This window comes from Plutella xylostella, chromosome 27 (assembly GCF_932276165.1).
Source record: "Plutella xylostella chromosome 27, ilPluXylo3.1, whole genome shotgun sequence".
Taxonomy (NCBI): Eukaryota; Metazoa; Arthropoda; class Insecta; order Lepidoptera; family Plutellidae; genus Plutella; species Plutella xylostella.
Genome location: NC_064007.1, coordinates 5,527,208 through 5,545,019, shown reverse-complemented (window position 1 = coordinate 5,545,019; position 17,812 = coordinate 5,527,208). Strand labels below are relative to the sequence as shown.

The window sequence follows — 17,812 nt, the reverse complement described above, 5'->3', positions numbered from 1 at the left end:
ATTTTTATATTGGGACTTGCGAGTGAAAAAGATACAGGAGGTTTAATTTTGCTACACGTTTGCTACGCGCTACGAAAGTTGTAGCAAGCACGTGGCCCGTAGCCGTAGTGCGTAGCCAAAAGGCTTTCAAAGCTCGCACCAAGGTACTTACGAAGTAGTTGCGATGATTACCACCAGATGGCACTGTAAAATAAAAAGCTTGAACCATAATTTTATAAAGCTACGAATGCGAAAGCTTCCTTTCCTTCATATTAATTTGTTAAAATAAGACCCTGATTATGGTTATTTCAGAACTGAACTTTATTGTCTAAGTAATATATTATATTGATATTTGTACTCGAGTTTTGGGTGTTAATACACTCACGGGCAATGAAACAGTTCCATTCAAGAAATCCCGACACCGGACGACCCCAATTTTTTCAAACATTTAATTTAAAATATAAACATAATAATACCGTATTTTGTTGGCAATATCCTGAAGCTCTGTTAAATGTACTTCAATGTTGCAGAAGGCATCATTAAGCTAGCCTTCTTCGTTTAGGAGAAATTTGGTGCTTTTCTGAGTGGAATCTTTTCATTGCCCGTGAGTGTATTTGTTTAAAGACTGATATTTGTAGTCGAGTTTTAGGTGTTAATATGTATATATTTATCTATGAATCTGTGTAGATATATCAGCTTTCCGTTACCCATATTACAGGCTCGGCCTAGTTTGGATGGGTGTGTGCTCCCACATATTATTATTATGTATATGAAGGCGGGCTAATAATTATGAAAATGAAACAAAACCAATAATTTTTGTAAAACGTACATTTAATCTTACATCATACTCACGTACTATGTACAGTTGAAAGCGCACTATACACAAATAATGATATTTTTGAATAAAATGTTGTTAAAATGTATTGGTTTGTAAGTTTAATTAATTAACTGATTCAAATGTAAGCATTTTTAAACGAATAATCAAGTATTTGTGCGCGATCATAGTAATTCATCTGGATTGGTATAAATAAAGGAAATAAAGTTATGGTAATAATTACAGTTTAAATTAACTATGTTATTGAATAGGCACTTCATCCTTCATGTCTGTTATAAAGTCTGCAATATGGTTATACATTAAAACTTAGCAACTCAGAAAAATACTGTGTTTTTGAGCTATTTAGGCTTAATATAAATCCACATTTTACGTTGAGTTGGATAAAATAAACAAAATGTAAAGAAAGAATTGCACACTTTCAAATCTTTGGTATCTACATACAAACTTAAAATAAATGACTTACGGTGACATTGCAAAACAAATAAAATTATTTTAGATATTATGTAGTTTTAGAATTATTGTTAGACATTGCAACAATTACTTAGTCTTACAAAACACATTTTCAACAAATTAATAATATTTTTGTAAGGAAAAGAAATAATCAAGAGAAGAAAAAGATACAATAGTGTTTTTAAATAATTTAGACGGAAGTTACCTTTGCTTTCCATTGCAAAGCCGCCATTTTGTGAACAATAGAAAATTCAAAATGGCGTTTAAATTAATTGGAACAGTAAAAAAGTGACTATCATTGTTTTTTATCCTATATGTTTGCACAACTCGGACTAGTATTCTTACCAGCTAAAAAGCTGTCCTTAAGTAATTTAAAATCTAGTTATTATTCTTTTAATTTACGTAATATCACGCTTGATTTTGCTTACGCTTGTGTTTGCTAAGTCCTTCCGATGCCTTCTCGAAAAATGGAATGTCTTAGAGATCTCATGACTAGAGAATACAAAATTAAACTAAGAATTTAAGTGATTGACGATGGTTTTTCATAAAAAATACGATTTTGGTTCATAAATAAAGTGTTATTTTACTTTATGATGGATATTTAAGGTTCACCAAAGTAAACATAAATCGTAAATTTTAGGGAATACCGACTACTAAGCCGATTAAATCGGCAGTATTCTAGTAAAAAAGTACATTGTACAATTTCATACTAGAAAACAACAAGTCATCGAAATTGCAATAAAAAATTACAAGTCACTTCAGTACAGCCCTGTCGAGTAACAAATTAACATTTTTGAATAAAAAATCTGTTGATATGTTAACGAACACGACTGCACTATTAGCTATTACTCGCTAACGATTAAATAAATAATAATTTATTCAAATTTTAATACTAAAATTACAACTAAATTTAAATTATTACGCAACTATGTGAATACGTTTGACTAGAAACGTTTGGTGTAAGCAGAGATCATAGAATACTGTATGTCCGACCCAGCCCTACCCACTTCCGCATTAGCTCTTAGCAATACTGTACACTTACACTAAACACTTGAAGTTGTCATACGAACGTAGAAAAGGCGAGATTTCACTCCGAAAGTGAGCAATTTCGTAGAGGTTAGTGTGGCTATGAAAAGAAGACACCTAACATGACCTAACACATCTAAATCAACTTTTAAAATCGTCCTCTAACCCTATGTACAAAGAGCTGTCATATTTAAAACTCTTTTTGAACAAAACTCGACAAAAAATACAGTATACCTCAAACATGAGTTGCCAAAATATTAACGTTATATTTTCTTCTGTCATCTCCGAATATTTTCTGACAAAAGTTTCACTCCAGTTTCCACTAGAGGCGCCACATTGTATGCGTAAAACGCACAGTTGACAGAAGAAAACACGAAATTTACTTTCCCAACCTTCGCTTGAGGCACAGACCGTCCAACAAAACAGCCGACAACGCCAATACCAAATTCGGTGGTGACAACTCCAAGAATCGTTCATAGTACTAACAAGTGTTGCTGTGGCATGCGGCGTCACAACAGATGGTCATCATCCTCGTGATCTTCGTCGGAGTCGGCTGAGTCTAGACTGGGCACGTGGTCTAGGTCCTGTCCATCATCAGTCATGTCCAGGTCGGTGGAGGGGGCGTCGTCGTCCTTCCACTTGTCCATGGACCGCCTTCGGGCGTTCATGAAGAAGTTTCCAACGGTGGTTGGCTCTAAGCCGAGTTGTCGCGCTATTGTCACTTGCATCTCTTTTGAGGGGCGTTTGGTTTCCTGGAATAGAAGGAAAATATATTTGTAAGATTCGGTTTTTAAGCCTTGTGAAATAATGTGATCAGATTGAGAGTTGGGGAGCGCGAGGCGATTTACCGATTTTTTCTTCTACGTACGCATTATAGTTGGTGTGATATAAAAAAAACATGTTATGTTTCCGCAGCCAACGACATTGTCCACATTGTATATTGCCTAAATATTTTAGATTTCTCTCCAGAATCGGCTGTGTTACTATTATTACAATATTTACCTTAAAAATAGCCTGTAGAGTACGCCGCTGGAGGTCTGTGAAAACCAAACGCGGCTTCTTCGGGGAAGGCAGAGTATCCGAGCCCAAATCCTCCTTGCGCTTGCAGGCTGGAAACACCACCACAAAATACTCTTTAGTAAGTTAATAAACAACAAATGTCGGGCAAAAAAAACGTAAGAAATTTATAAGCACTCTGTACCATAGAGCTACATCGATAGATGATAGATAGAATTAAGTCAGATTTTCAACATTATAAAATGAGTCACAGATGCATGCTGTAAGGTACAGACAAGGGAAATAGACAAACAACATGTGGAACGATTAAAGTAAAATTTGAGAGGGAGAATAAGCAACTAGAACAAAATTATAAAAATAAAGAACATCAAATTCATTTTGTACCGTTTATTATGTGATACTCACTGCCTCTCTGTGGTATCTGGGCCGCTGTAACAAAATAAACATGCTGTTTAGTTAATTTCAATACCAGGGTCTCATACTTAATCTAGAATTATAACAAACAACGACAGCCAAAGTAATTTTCCTAAAAATCTATAGACAACGATCATGCTTCTATTGACGAACATCAACTAATTGTAATGTTTTTCATCTCCCAGTCAGTAAAGCATTTTTGAACAATCAATGGACTCTTCTAGTTCATTTAAAATGACCATGAAAATAATTTTATCATGGGATCTTAGCCATTCAAATCATGTTATGGAATATAATATTTTTTCATTTTCTTCAAAAAATTATCAATCAATATTTACAATCGAAAATCCGAATGGCTCATAAGAACATGAACATTTATGAACAATCACTCATGACAACCATTATCTCATTAAGATATTTCAACAACATCAATAAGACTCCCAAATAAATGATCATGAATGTTTATTCCAAACGTTCGAAGCCAACTAGTCTAAACATAAAACGTATATTATATAAAAACGCATACCTGGCGACAATGTAAACAACATTAATAAAGGGTTCTGAAATCTCGCAGGCACCTAAAAATCATATTGAAACAAATCTATGGCAGCCCGGGCGTTGGGGGCGAAACAAAAAGGGAGGGATGGGGAGCAGCAGTAGCAGTCTAACATACATCTTGGCTTCTTAAAGCTAACAAAATACATTTACCGCTAATAAATTATGTAGAAAAAACAGTTACTAAGACAGTTATTTGTGTTGTCTAGGCAGTATATTCAGTATCGTATGGAAAATTAAAAGAAGTTGAATATAAATCGAAACCAATACAAGAAGAGAATTATACTGCCTATCCAAGTAACAAACATCTATGTATGCAAATCATCTATACAATTTACACATTTAATTTGTATGAGTTGTAAAGAAAAAATAAGATAAATCAACCATTCATCGTACTTTCAGTCGCAAAGTAAGAGGCTTTAGAAGCATCTTCTATAAATAAATATTTGAAAACACTCATAATATTGTAGATATACAGAATATTGGTGTAGGTGTATAATGTTATGTGTATGTTACCTTTATGACAAGCAATAAAACATCTTATTGCAATAGCTATAAGAAACCAAGTCCACTGCTACGCAGCCATGGGTAAAAGGAAGGATTGTAAAAAGGATGTAAAATAATAATTTAAAAACATAGAAATGAAAATAGTGTTAAATTCACATCAATACATACTACAAATCAGTCATTTGATTATACTGTTATTTAAAAATACTATGATATCATCCTAATAGATTTGATTGGTCATGGATAACCGACACGTTAATTCTTAGTAAAAACCAATTCAGTTTTTTTATGAAACCTATCCAAGTTATATTTAGAACCAATACCAAAATTGATAAACAACAAAATGAACAAAAGGGTAGGTAATAGGACAATAGGAATATGGTGGAATCCGGGAGCTAAATCGAGGCGGGAGGACTCACAAGCAAGATACGTCCCCGGCCGGCTCATAGGGCGTCTCCCAATGATGGGACGGGGGACCATTGTACCCCAGATTGCCAGGACCTTGGGGTAATGGCTGGGGTACTGGGGCATTCTGGTATTCCCTTGGTGGGCAGTAGTTCTGCTGCATATTGTTTACATTGTCGCCCTTATGCATAGGCTGCTGGTTTGGCGTATCTGAAAATTTTATAAAATTATTTTTGATTTTTATTTAGCGTCTCTTTGGAGTTAACATAACGTAGATGACCTACTGTAGTGATATAAAAATAAAACTACAGATGGATAAAAAAGCAACCGTGAAGAGCTTGAATACAAAAAATAACATCGAACTACGAGTGAATTGTAACGATACAATACAGTAAACAACTAGGTATAATCAAGTTAACCGTAGATTGGTTCCCAAAAGTAGTAGAAACTAAAATCTTATCCAAAACCAATAAATCGATTACAAAATTGACCAAAACTCTATAAATTGATAAGCAAACTATATCTAAAAACTCATCCCATACAAAAATAGAACGATTCCAGTTAAAATACCCAACTAAATCCGAAAGCATCGATTCACAATTGAGCAGAGAAAGAATTCCAAGTAAAAACATACAGATACGGTAAATCTAGGACTGTCTGAGCGGCGGGCGGGGGGGAGGCGATCGATACGCGAGGTGAAGGGGGCGGGGCGTGACGTCACCGCGGGGCGACACGCCATGTGCCTCTAATGCTTCCCTGCCGTGGTTTCCGAACGAATTGGGGTGAAAATACATCTGTAGGTACCTCTAGGGCCTACAGAAAGAATACTGTACATCGACCATGGGTTGCCAAAGTTAAATCTAACATATTCTTCTGCCATCTGTACTATACATTTTCTGTCAAAAGTTAAATGCTACTTTTCAAATACTATTCTAGACGTACGGTTTAATGATTATCATTTGTTTGCTATAAAAAACAATGTAAAAACTCGAACTAAAATCCTAAATATATATATATAGGAAGACACCATTATTATAGAATTTAGTATTTAAATAATGAGCCCTATAAAGAACCGTAGAGCATTTTGACCATTATGATTTTAAAAATATAAAGCAACTCAAAAAATAGGCCAAAATAAAATGGCACCGACCAACCCTACACTTACTAACCCGAGCGACGACAAAAGAGCTCGCACCCTCGTTTCAAAAAGAAACGACCCTTCAACAAATACGCTACCCATCGCTCCCCTACCTCGCAGGATAATTCCATCAACTGTACCGGTGGATCGATGGACACCTGACATCATCGGATCGACCGGTGAGTTGACCCCAGCATCGATTCCGCTAAATCGATGCACGCAGCTGACGCTACTGGTAAAGGGATAGAATGTGACGGATATTTTTCAGATAAAAAATTAAGGGTGGGTTGCACCATTTAACTTTAACTATTATAAACGTCAAATCCCTTGACGAAAGAGATCAATCTTCAAGAGATTTGACGTTTGTAATAGTTAAAGTTAAATGGTGCAACCCACCAAATGATCATCAAATTCTAATAATGCAAATCATAAAGCAGTACCGTATAAACGTCCTAGAGTTGATTGTTTGTTTCAAATGAAGTATTTACTAGTCCGTGGGTACCTACTGTGTTTTAAGTGCTTAGTTTGAAACCCTTTTTATAATGTTACAAGAAATCATCTAAAACATTGTATTTTTAATCTGCCCAACTAACCGTCTCACATCTTTTCAAAATCATGGATCTGCTCCACATTACCTGCTTCTGAACTTAAAATATTTGCAACAGTTACTATAATTATTATATACCGACTTTATTTAAAGTTAGTAAACAAGGAAAAACATTACACGAAGTAACATTTACTTAGAAGATAATTGTTTATTACCCCCCTAGAAAATTATCAAAATTAGTTATAGAAGCTTATGATTTCGAAACCCACGAATAATCATATTTAAATATAAATTGAGTCCACAGACTTCACGTCCCTATTTCCCCTAACACGCCTTACACTACCGCTTCACACCCACTCCGGCGTGAAACCGTCCATACAAACAGATCGATGTACAGCCAACTCACTAGTGACGTAACACGTCGACCGAGCAGGGCTGACCTCGCATCGATTGTACGGAATCGATGCACGGAGCGCAGCTGACAATGTCGATATGTTTGTAAACTCAACTGGATTAAAAAAAACAGTTGTCCGTGACGATTGACAGCTCTGTTTGAGTGAAGAAGAAATGGCTAGTCTGAGATGGGAAGGAAAACACGCTGAGTCATTGGCTTGACGACCATAGTAGCTAAGTTAACTTTTAACGTGACAAAAGAAACACGTTTTATTATCGCCGTTTTACCAACACCTTATATCTGTGAATAACATGCGTTTAAAAACTTACCTTTCTCGAAATACTGACTGTATAAAAAACTAAGAACTACAGATATTAAAATAAAGAATACTTAGAGTCATGCAATGCAACATCGTACCTGCTAGTCTGAGCGCCGACATTCTCTGAAACTCGGGTTCTTGTAGCCATTTCCACATTCTCCTGAAGGTTTCTCTCCCGGACTTGAGCTTCGACCAGGGCTTCGGATTCCTCAGCAGGTCACTGAGCGTGCCCTGAGACCGACACAGCACCCTTTGCGCAAATATCGCCTGAGGGATGCTATACCTCTTCAACTCCCCGCTTATCCTTTGCGCTAACTCTTTCGTATTAATCTCTTCCAAGTCATTTTGTGCTTGCTGCTGCTCCTCTCTCGCTAGCAGACTAGCGTTTAAATCTAACCCTGGACTGGGCAGCGGCGGCGTGGGGGACCTCCGCTCGAAGGAGTTCGGTGATACGCTTCTCCGACTGTACGCGGACTGTGGTGACAGAGGTTCGTTATAGGCGGCCGGAGACAGAGAGGCGTAGGACTGCTGTTGTTGGATAACGGTGAAGGTTCCCCCAGCGTGGTAGGCGAACTTGTCAGAGACGGTGCTGATGGGCGGTAGCGGCAGCAGCGGCGTGAGGGTGGCGTAGGAGGCGGGCTCGAGGCCGGGCGGCGTGAGGCGTCCGTTGACTGCAGACAGCGGGTGGAAGGCAGCGTCCCCGTCGGGCAGCAGGTCCGCGGGGGACAGCCGCGGCGGCGACGCGTTGCTCGGCGCCACGATGACGGTGAGGGGCGCTCGGTCGCGGGCTCGAACCTCGTCCATTGCGCGCGGCCGGCGGCGGCGGGGTCGCGCGGGCGACTGGCCGAGCCCTGCGCGCGCACACCCCTCGTCTGCCCTCTCGCCCTGCAAACACCCCTGTTTACTACCCTTCGGCTTCTACCGGCCTAACCGCCGTATCCTGTCGCACTGTTCTCATTCGTATTCCTATCTGGCTTGGTGTGATTTTACGTTGACGTTGGATGTCCTATAGAATTGTCTGACGCATTGAAACTAAAATGCACCCTTAACCTACCCCGCGGCATTTCCACTTCGAGCTCCCAACGTTTTGCCGTTGTTTAGTTTCCACTGGTGCTCTAGAATTACCTTACAATAGAGTGGTCTAGATAAAAAACGTAGTGGATGGCATTTATAGGACATTATTGTAATTTTTGAATCGTGGTAATGAATCGGTAAAGGTTCTGCCCTCGTTTGGCGTACTGTCACTTGGTAACTTACTATAACCAAATTCGAATTCAAATTGAACGTAAAGCACGAATGCTTACGCAGCTTTCATTTATACCTAGTTACGGACAGCTCCCGAATACCATAAAAAAGCAGTATTTTCTGATCTAACAAAGAAACATTATATCGCACGGAGCCCCTTCATTACCTTACAAATGAAAGTACCATCTGCAATCACCCTTACTTTCACCCATAGCAGAACAATATCTATCAGTCATTCCTGGTCCACCTTGCCCCCATTACCATACATTCATACCTTCCATTAAAGCCCATACACATTACCTCTTTTACGAGAATAAAGGAACCAGAATTCCAACAAAGAGTTTCTTAAAAAAAACACCTATCGTTGGACGAAACAAGTTTGAGCGGTAAAAAATATTCCGGGAGACAGATTTGACTCTATACTTTACAATATACATGTAGTGTAGCTATAGGTAAATGTATGTGTATAACAATAGGATAGCGGTAGCACCCATAGCGACCCGACACCTGGCGCGTACCACAAAGGGAAGTTAGGGATGTAATCCATAGGATATCGATAGTAAATTGATCTTGAGCAGACTTTAGAAGCTCTCACTATTTTCTAATTAATAAATGAAGGTAACGCAATATTTTAAATACGTTAAACCTGTCTAGACATAAGTAATACCCACTAAGTTAAGTAATTTTAAGTTTGTTTTTTATGTGATAGGCTGTTTTTATTACACTAATTTAAAATTATCATGACTGTGTATACTCTAGATAATATTTATTGGAAAGGTGATGGTTAGAAAATGTTAATCATCACAAAACAAGAATCAATCGCTTTGTAACAAAAGTTAAAAATAATTTGTAATTTGTATTTGGGAATTTATTTAGTTTCAAGAACTAATAAAAAAAAATATCTTTAAAAATAACGAATCTCCTAATCCTTGAGACCTATCAGTTATTCAGTATGCACTACCACCTTAGCCTTACCACGACATATACATATACTTTAAATTAAATTGTCGACAACAACAAAACATCGATATCGATAAAAGTCCCTTGCCCTTACCCTGAGCCAGCCGGCTGCGCCCCTATACCACGTCCTGTGAGGCGTTGCGTCACCGACCGAGCACCGTACGGTATTAAACGACAACCTAGAAGGGTAGGTAATTACTGAACGAAAATGTACAATTTGTAATGTCATGTGCGTACATAACCTATAAGTATCTATAAACGTATGCTAGGGCATTTCCTGCGGAATTTAATTGGTGTAGTTTGTGGTAGTGAACTTAGAATTACTTAAATTTAAATACTTTTCCAGGCCACAATGAAATTTTAACAAAAAAAACATAAGTATCTAATATGCTAACATGATCGCACGCAAGAAAATAAGAAATTTTCTAGTGACTTCACTAATATTTTCAGTTAGTTAGTTAATGTTATTCCCTAAAAACGGCAGACTTGGTGGAGACAATCTCGTAAGAACAAAGAAAGTATATACTACTATGAAGTTTTATATTTCTGGAGGAATATAAATAACTGCAAGCCATTAAGTATAGTACACATTATAACATAGTGTAATGTAGTAAAATATAGGAATATTAAAAAGTAATATCTTCATTACGTACGTACTTACTTTGATTAAGGCTGTGTAATTTAAAGTTCCGGTTACAAAAAATCCAGGTGTCTACAATTATTAATGCAGCTATTATTTATAATTATTCCTATTTACAAAAACCAAATTATCAAGAATCACTCTCCAAAATATTGCACTGCAATCAAACTTTCTGGCTTGGAGTAACGGGGCAATCAAAATACACATAGGCATACTGCTTCAAACTTCACACATATTTCAAACGTAAAACACCCTTCTTTTTTGGTCATCAGACAAAAAAAAACAGCTGTCATAGATTTTTCATATCATCATTATTGTAATAATAAGTACTAGTTAGTATCATGCAAAAAAGGGCATTTTATTTAATTTAATCACCCTATCAGTCAGTACCATCGCCCTTATTTAAATAATTCATGTTTTTTACAACGTGCCAGCTGCGCTCGACGCCATTTTGCGCGTGACGTGCTAGATATCGATCTTTGTGAATAAAAAATCGATGTTGTGTTTATCGACCCTATCGACCACACCTGTGGTGGCGCGTGCCACACTATCTTCCGGGGTCATTGGCCTTTTGCTTTTTTTTTCTTTAAAACTTGAGGGCTATGGCCCTCTGTGGTTTGAGGATATTAAAAAAATAGGGTTTCCCTTTTCCTTGAGTTACAATGTATTGGTCGGATGTTTAAACAAAGGGGAAGTAATTTTGTCAGGAAAGGGTGCATTGTAGTTTTTTGTTCTATTCAAGACAATTTAACTCTATTTCTGATTTTCTGATTAAAAACTCATAAGTAGGTACCTATCAAGAAAAAGATCTTCATCAAACTAAAACCCTCGCAAAGAAACATGCAATTATATGGAAGATCGACGAAAACCTTATTTTCGACGGAAGAGATTGGTATTAGCATTTAGCAGTAAGTTCGACGAGGTACAGATTTGCGTACTTACTTAATTACCTATGTGCGTAAGTATAAAGAAAGTTATTTAGTTTAGCCAGTAGATTCTAAAATATAACATGCACATTTTATAATATTTGCATGCGAATATTTTTACAGAGCGTCCATGCACGCCGCCATTTTAGAAACAATCAAACATGACAAAAGGGAAATTCTTACCAAATCGATCGAAAAATCTTTTCCATTTACTTTCAGACGAATATCCTCATCATATTCATCGCTGGAACTTCCGAAATTATTGTTTAAAACTACATTTATTACTATTTGGTTCATGTTAAAACTGCTGACCTAATAAAATATCGAAAATTGATAATAGGATCCGCGTATCGGAAATCGTACCCTCGGTGAATGTCCGGTTGCCATGGCAACGCCCGAGCTCGCAACCCCGCTAGACGACACGCCGAAAATATATCTCTATCTCTCGCGAACACTAGCATTTTCCTCGTATGCATGAAAGAGATAGATATAGGAACGCCGACGTCGTCGTAGGGAGGAAAGTAGCCCCTTGTAAAATCGATATCGCACAAGGCTGAGCGTCGATTATCCGTTCTATGAAGCGTTGGTGGAACAAAGTTCTATAACGAAGCAAGTCAGTTGAACAGCACTGTATGTCCGCGCAGTAAGGTCTATTTTTCTATCGCAGTTTGTGAGGGAAAATTATGTCTACGTAAGCTTTGCTTTCGTAGCCCCGTAGACTGGAGTCTGAAAATGGGTTTTGCCATCGACTTTACTATTGATTTTAGCGATCGGCTAGATAGTAATGGAAAATTATGTTTGGAACGACAATATTATTGGGACTGGCGTTGGTAATGGTAAGGTAGGAGAGATCGTTTTCAACGATAAGGCTGCCAACTGTGCATTGCCTCATATACTGAAAAACTCGAAAGCTTTTGTTCATTTCATCAACTTTAATAAGACAGTACCTACTTAAGTATAAGATTTTTTCCGGCACTAACTTCTTATACTTACTTTAGTGCAGTCCCTTATAAAGGATATTGCTAACTAACTAACTAAGCCGAAAGGGTGACTCAGGGGGTCAATCTAAACCACTTTTGCTCTACGACGCTCTGAGTCACCGCTTTTCGGCTTTGTATAGGTACTTATACTTAGGCCGGGGTCTCCTATGGGTACAATTTAAATCATCACCAAAAAAAATAATTGTACGCTAATACATTGCACCAAATTTTTTTATTAAAACCAAATTAATTAAATCAACTCCAAAATCGAAACCCCAAAAAAAAACGTTTACGTTCCAAAATAAATAAACACGCCTCCAAATAATTGCAAGTTTTCAATAGAAAATCTTTTTCGTCGCCAAAACGGATAAATCATCACCAAATTATGATATACTAAAATATCAACATTGACACCAAAACTAAGTGTTGATTTTTTTTTATATCACCAAATTATCCTACCCAAAAACAATATAAAATATAGTATAAAGGTAATCGATTTACCTGTTAATTTTAATATGTAGGCATTTACGGCTTTAAGAGTGGTGCGGCATGAATTTTGAATTTGCGCGATGCTTGTGGACGCAAAGACGTCTAGTACATCGACCTCAATACATCGCGGCAAATTCACCCCTTCTGGACAAGGTCAAATTTGAGCGGCGCCATCCCCCCGCGCCCGCATACTCATATACAAACATTTACCTATCATCATCATGATCATCAGCCAATAATCATCCACTGCTGGACATAGGCCTCTCCCAAGGAGCGCCACAACACTCGGTCCTCGGCCTTCCTCATCCAACCACAACCCGCCTAAGGTCGTCAGTCCAGCAGGCAGGAGGGCGTCCCACGCTGCGTTTGCCTGTTCGAGGTCTCTACTCGAGAACTCGTCTACCCCAACAGTTATTGGTTCTTCGGCAGATATGACTAGCCCACTGCCATTTCAGCTTGCATATTTTGACAGCTATGTCAATAACCTTAGTCCTCTGACAGATAACCTCATTTCTGATACGATCCATCAGAGAAACCCCAAGCATCAAGCACTTAACAATAATAAATTGTATTTCAATTCCTTATTTCTATAGAATTTATTGGTACATGGCAAAATTCAAACCCTCGGCCACACGAATGGGAGTCGAGATGGCGTAACGGATAGATTTTACTATGCACATACTAATGATTAAATTAATTCATAAAGCAATTTAAAAAGTGACTTTGTTTTGGGATAAGCTATTTATTATTTGGTATAAACTAAATTTTTAATATTTACTTTTACTTTTTTTGGTTAGAGAGGATTATTAAAATGATACTGATAAAAGAATATATTGGTTACATCTATATAGTGATGATATACTTTATTTGGTTTGAAATAAATTTTAATGGTGTCAATATAGTTTTACAGTATGCAGTAAAAAATAATTTGGTTCATTTCAAAAATATTTTGGGAAGCATGATTTGGTGATGATTTATCCGTTTTGGCGGAGATTTCGAATTTATTGGCGGCAGTATCATATAATTTCTGGTGGAGGTTTAAATACAAGCCGTCTCCTATTTACGCCGCAGGTCGCGTCCAGCGTCACGCCGTAGGCCGCGTCACGATGCTCACTATAGAAATGTACTGATGCGGTCTCCCTCACACGCCGACGTTGGCGCGTAGACGCCGTAGGTAGGCCGTAGAACGTTGATTGAAACGTTTACGTCAAAGTCGGACGCCGCATATAGCATAAAATAGGAGACCCAGGCCTTACCACTTTAGCAACACCCTGTATAACTTATAAAATATATGAGTTAACTTTACTAGCTGGTGCTAAAAAATGTTTCACGTGCGTTGAACACTAAAGTAAAACTTTTAATTACCTATCGTAAAAATTTGGGTCTATATGCCCTAAACGCAAAGTTAGGGTTAGAGCCATCGAAGTAGTTCGATGGTTATCATCATCATCACGACCCATCACGTCCCCACTGCTGGGGCACGGGTCTACTACCAATGAAGGAGGGGTTTTAGGCCTAGTTCGATGGTTAGAGCACACTATGTCGGCACAGCGTGACAGCCTAATCGGGTTTAACCCCTGAAAAAAGAGCGATGTCATAAATGTAACCTGCCTGTGTATCTGTGGGTCTGTGTAAGTGCGTGTGTGTGTGCGTATCAGTCGGTCAAATTTTATATTAGCCTGGGTGTTCTGAGCCATATTTTATAACAATTGGCTTAGCCGTTCATAAGTTATGCGACTTTTAGTATTGAATATCGGGGGTTTTAACGTTGGTTAGGTTAGGCCCGTGGCGGCCCGACACAGTGAGCTATCGCTATCGATAGTAAACTATAGCTATAGTTATCGTACATATAAAAAGCGATGTAGAGTTTTTTTGTTATTGTGTGACCCTCCAGGAGTGAAATGGTGGCGAGTGTCAGTTTTTTGTAAAATAAATAAGAAAGTATAGGACCTTACTTTTACAACCACACAAACACGCTGCCACTTCAACTTAGGTACTAACTTGCTTAGCTATGTCGATTACTTTGGTTCGTGTACGGATCACTTCATTTCTGATTCGATCACGTAGGTAGAGACACGCTGAGCATAGCTCTTTCCATAGCTCGCTGAGTGAATCCGAGTCTTTTCAAGAGGCCCAAAGTTAGCATAAATACTCTCATGCAATTTTAAATTGACAGCACCGAAGCTTAGGCGGTTGTGAAGCTGCTTCCGAAGCTTGGGGCCGCGGGTTCGAATCCCGCCCAGGGCAAACATTCGTGTGATGAGCACTTGTTTTTTCCTTGTATCTGCTTGTCGTTTACCTATTTAATATGTATGTATATATGTAGATATATCAGCTGTCCGACACCCATAACATAGGTTCTGCCTAGCTTGGGGCCGGATGGCCGTGTGTGAGATGTCCCCACATTATTTTTTTTATAAATGTAATGTACTTCAATAATGTAGACGGCGTCATTTAGGAGTAATTTAGTGATATGGTTACGGTAACTTTTTCATTTCTCTTGAGTGTATTTGGTTAAGGGTTAAAATAAAAGTCAACTATTCTGTTTGTCCACTGTATTGCATCAACTGTAACATTTCAGTGTTTTGTCGATATTGAGCAAGTTTACCTACATTATTATAACTGCTTCTATTTTGATGCAAAATGGCTCCTCAATGCGAATTTTGAATTAATTAAGCACTAAATTAATGAGATCATTACGATGATTTATTGCGAATATTTTGTTTTTCGGGCCTTACCTACTTTATAGTGTAAGTAAACAAATGAACACCTAATAATCAAAACCAAGTTTATAGAATGACACCGCAAAAAAATAGACAAATAAGATTATTGATGTGTCAGTTAAATAACATCCATCTTCACGAACTTTCGATCGGTTTTTGAGGTACGGTCATTTGCAGAGAAACCTGACCCCCCTCTCATAGTAACAATGCTTCTGACAGGGGTCAGATTTCTCTGCCTTATACTGTACACACGTTCATTCATGTTATGTGACCTTGCATCGACGTTCTATTTTATAGTCATTTTAATCCATTTTGCACCAAAAAGAGGCATAACAACGTATGCTATGTCATTTGCTCGTCCTCCATGACAATACATACCCAACACGCATATCGTGTTCATATTTTAAGCTTCAAGCACCAATTTTGTTTATAACAAGTCGTTCGAAATAATTAAACGACTAAAATTCTATAAATATCTTACTATATATACGTTAAAAATACATGTTGTAACATTTTTACATGTCTATCTTTAGTTATTATAATGCGAGAATCAAATGATCTACTCAATAGGTAATATGCTTAATTAGCTTTCTTGAAAAAAGAAAGTCAGAACAATTTTTTATTCGCTATTTCATTCATAAGTTAAGTTTCTTTTGATCATTTGATTCACTTTGTGCCTACTCCTCGAAAATATTAGCAGTTATAAAATAATCTCAAATAAATGGTAAGTTTACAAAATAGTTAGGACGAGAATCGAAACAAACATAATATAACGAAACATAATTTTATAATTCTACAGTTAAATATTTTTATACAGATTCGGAACTTATTTACAAAAAACAATGGCGTGGACACAATCATACTCTACAAAATAAAATAGTAAGTAGGTATGCTACTCACTCACATAAATTCGCTAAAAATAATCATAATTGCACATCATATAAAAGAAAAAAAATTACAAAAATGTTCCTAGAAGAGTATTTGATCACGCTATTGATTAATTATTCTCTAACGTTTAACTCTATTTACGTATGTTATTATTTAAGAAATTCACAAACTTAATAATAAGACGGATCTGTTTTTCATTACATGTTTTTACAAAAGTTTATTTTTTACAAAAAACATACTGTGCAAAAGTTATATCATACAAACAAGTTTGTATTTTAGTTTAGCTGTTATAATAAATTCAAAAAGCCATGCGAGAATCAAAGTTTACCCTATTTATGGAAACAAAAGCTTGTCTAATTCGTTAAACTTTTCATAGATTTAGAGATACATACAAATACTTTCCAGTAAAGTATATACTTAAATGGGTACAATGTATTTCAGTGCTTAAAATAATTATACAATATATAAGAAGTAGAAGTAGATATAGTTCGCAACACTACGCATATAAGCGTTACTTAAATAGGTACAAGTATTAGAGGGTTACAATAGGTTTTAAACTAAATTTCTAGACTGTTGGATGTCTAGTTTTATTCATAATTTCGAAAACACAAGTAAGTATGATTGGGATTCAATGAAGATCGTAAACTAGGAATTTTAAGTATAAAGTGAATAACAAACCTTTACGAATATATTTGGAGGAAACGTTGGGGCCAATATTAAGATTTATATAGTGGAGATTTTACCTTATAAGCCAGCTAAAATTAACCAGAACAAATAACTATATTTTCATGCATTTAAAAACAACTTTACCATTATACTTCTAGTTAGCACGTTGTATAGAACGCATCATAAATATAGTACAATATTGTTGTATCTAAGGCACATAATGTTTAGGCTTTCAATTATTATTTCATATCGTAACACTGGTGCTTAAACGAAATAACGTTACTCGACTAAAATATTGTGACCTAACCTTGTCACATGCAAATGAAGATTCAACTCTAGATTCTCTATGACTGCAGTGAAATAAAAATGACGATCAAACGTTACTATTACAATAATCCTCACCTTTGCAACAATGCATTTCATACAACATGACAGCAATTTTAACAACATATTTGTATAACAGTTATTTTGCACACTGTGCAATTGTTACCGTATTCCGCCAATCATACAAAACAACTATTTCAATATAAGACACGTCCTGAATGAACAATTGAATCACAGTCTAGAATTTTTCGGCACCAATGAACTTTTAAATTCGTCACCAAATTTATTATTTTTTCACTTCTTTACTAGTTTACCTCATCCAGATTGTAATTCTTCTAATTTTAATTCACATACCAATTTTTTACAAGCCTCAAGTGACGTTTCT

The 17,812-nt window shown here is 36.8% G+C and overlaps 1 protein-coding gene across 2 annotated transcripts; it reads right to left on the bottom strand.

Annotated features, from left to right (window-relative positions):
* Nucleotides 1–789: 789 nt before the first annotated feature.
* On the bottom strand, nt 790–8,455 carry LOC105382643 (homeobox protein onecut). Of its 2 annotated transcripts, none has more exons than XM_011552561.3 (4): nt 7,685–8,455; nt 3,692–3,736; nt 3,293–3,399; nt 790–3,042 (listed from the first exon to the last, which is right to left on the bottom strand). In XM_011552561.3, exons 1-4 carry the CDS (start codon nt 8,388–8,390, stop codon nt 2,800–2,802), a joined length of 1,101 nt encoding a protein of 366 aa, XP_011550863.1. In that variant the 5' UTR covers nt 8,391–8,455; the 3' UTR covers nt 790–2,799. The 2 variants fall into 2 exon arrangements, with proteins under 2 accessions (XP_011550863.1, XP_011550864.1); XM_011552562.3 differs by having other exon boundaries at nt 3,713–3,736.
* Nucleotides 8,456–17,812: the final 9,357 nt, after the last annotated feature.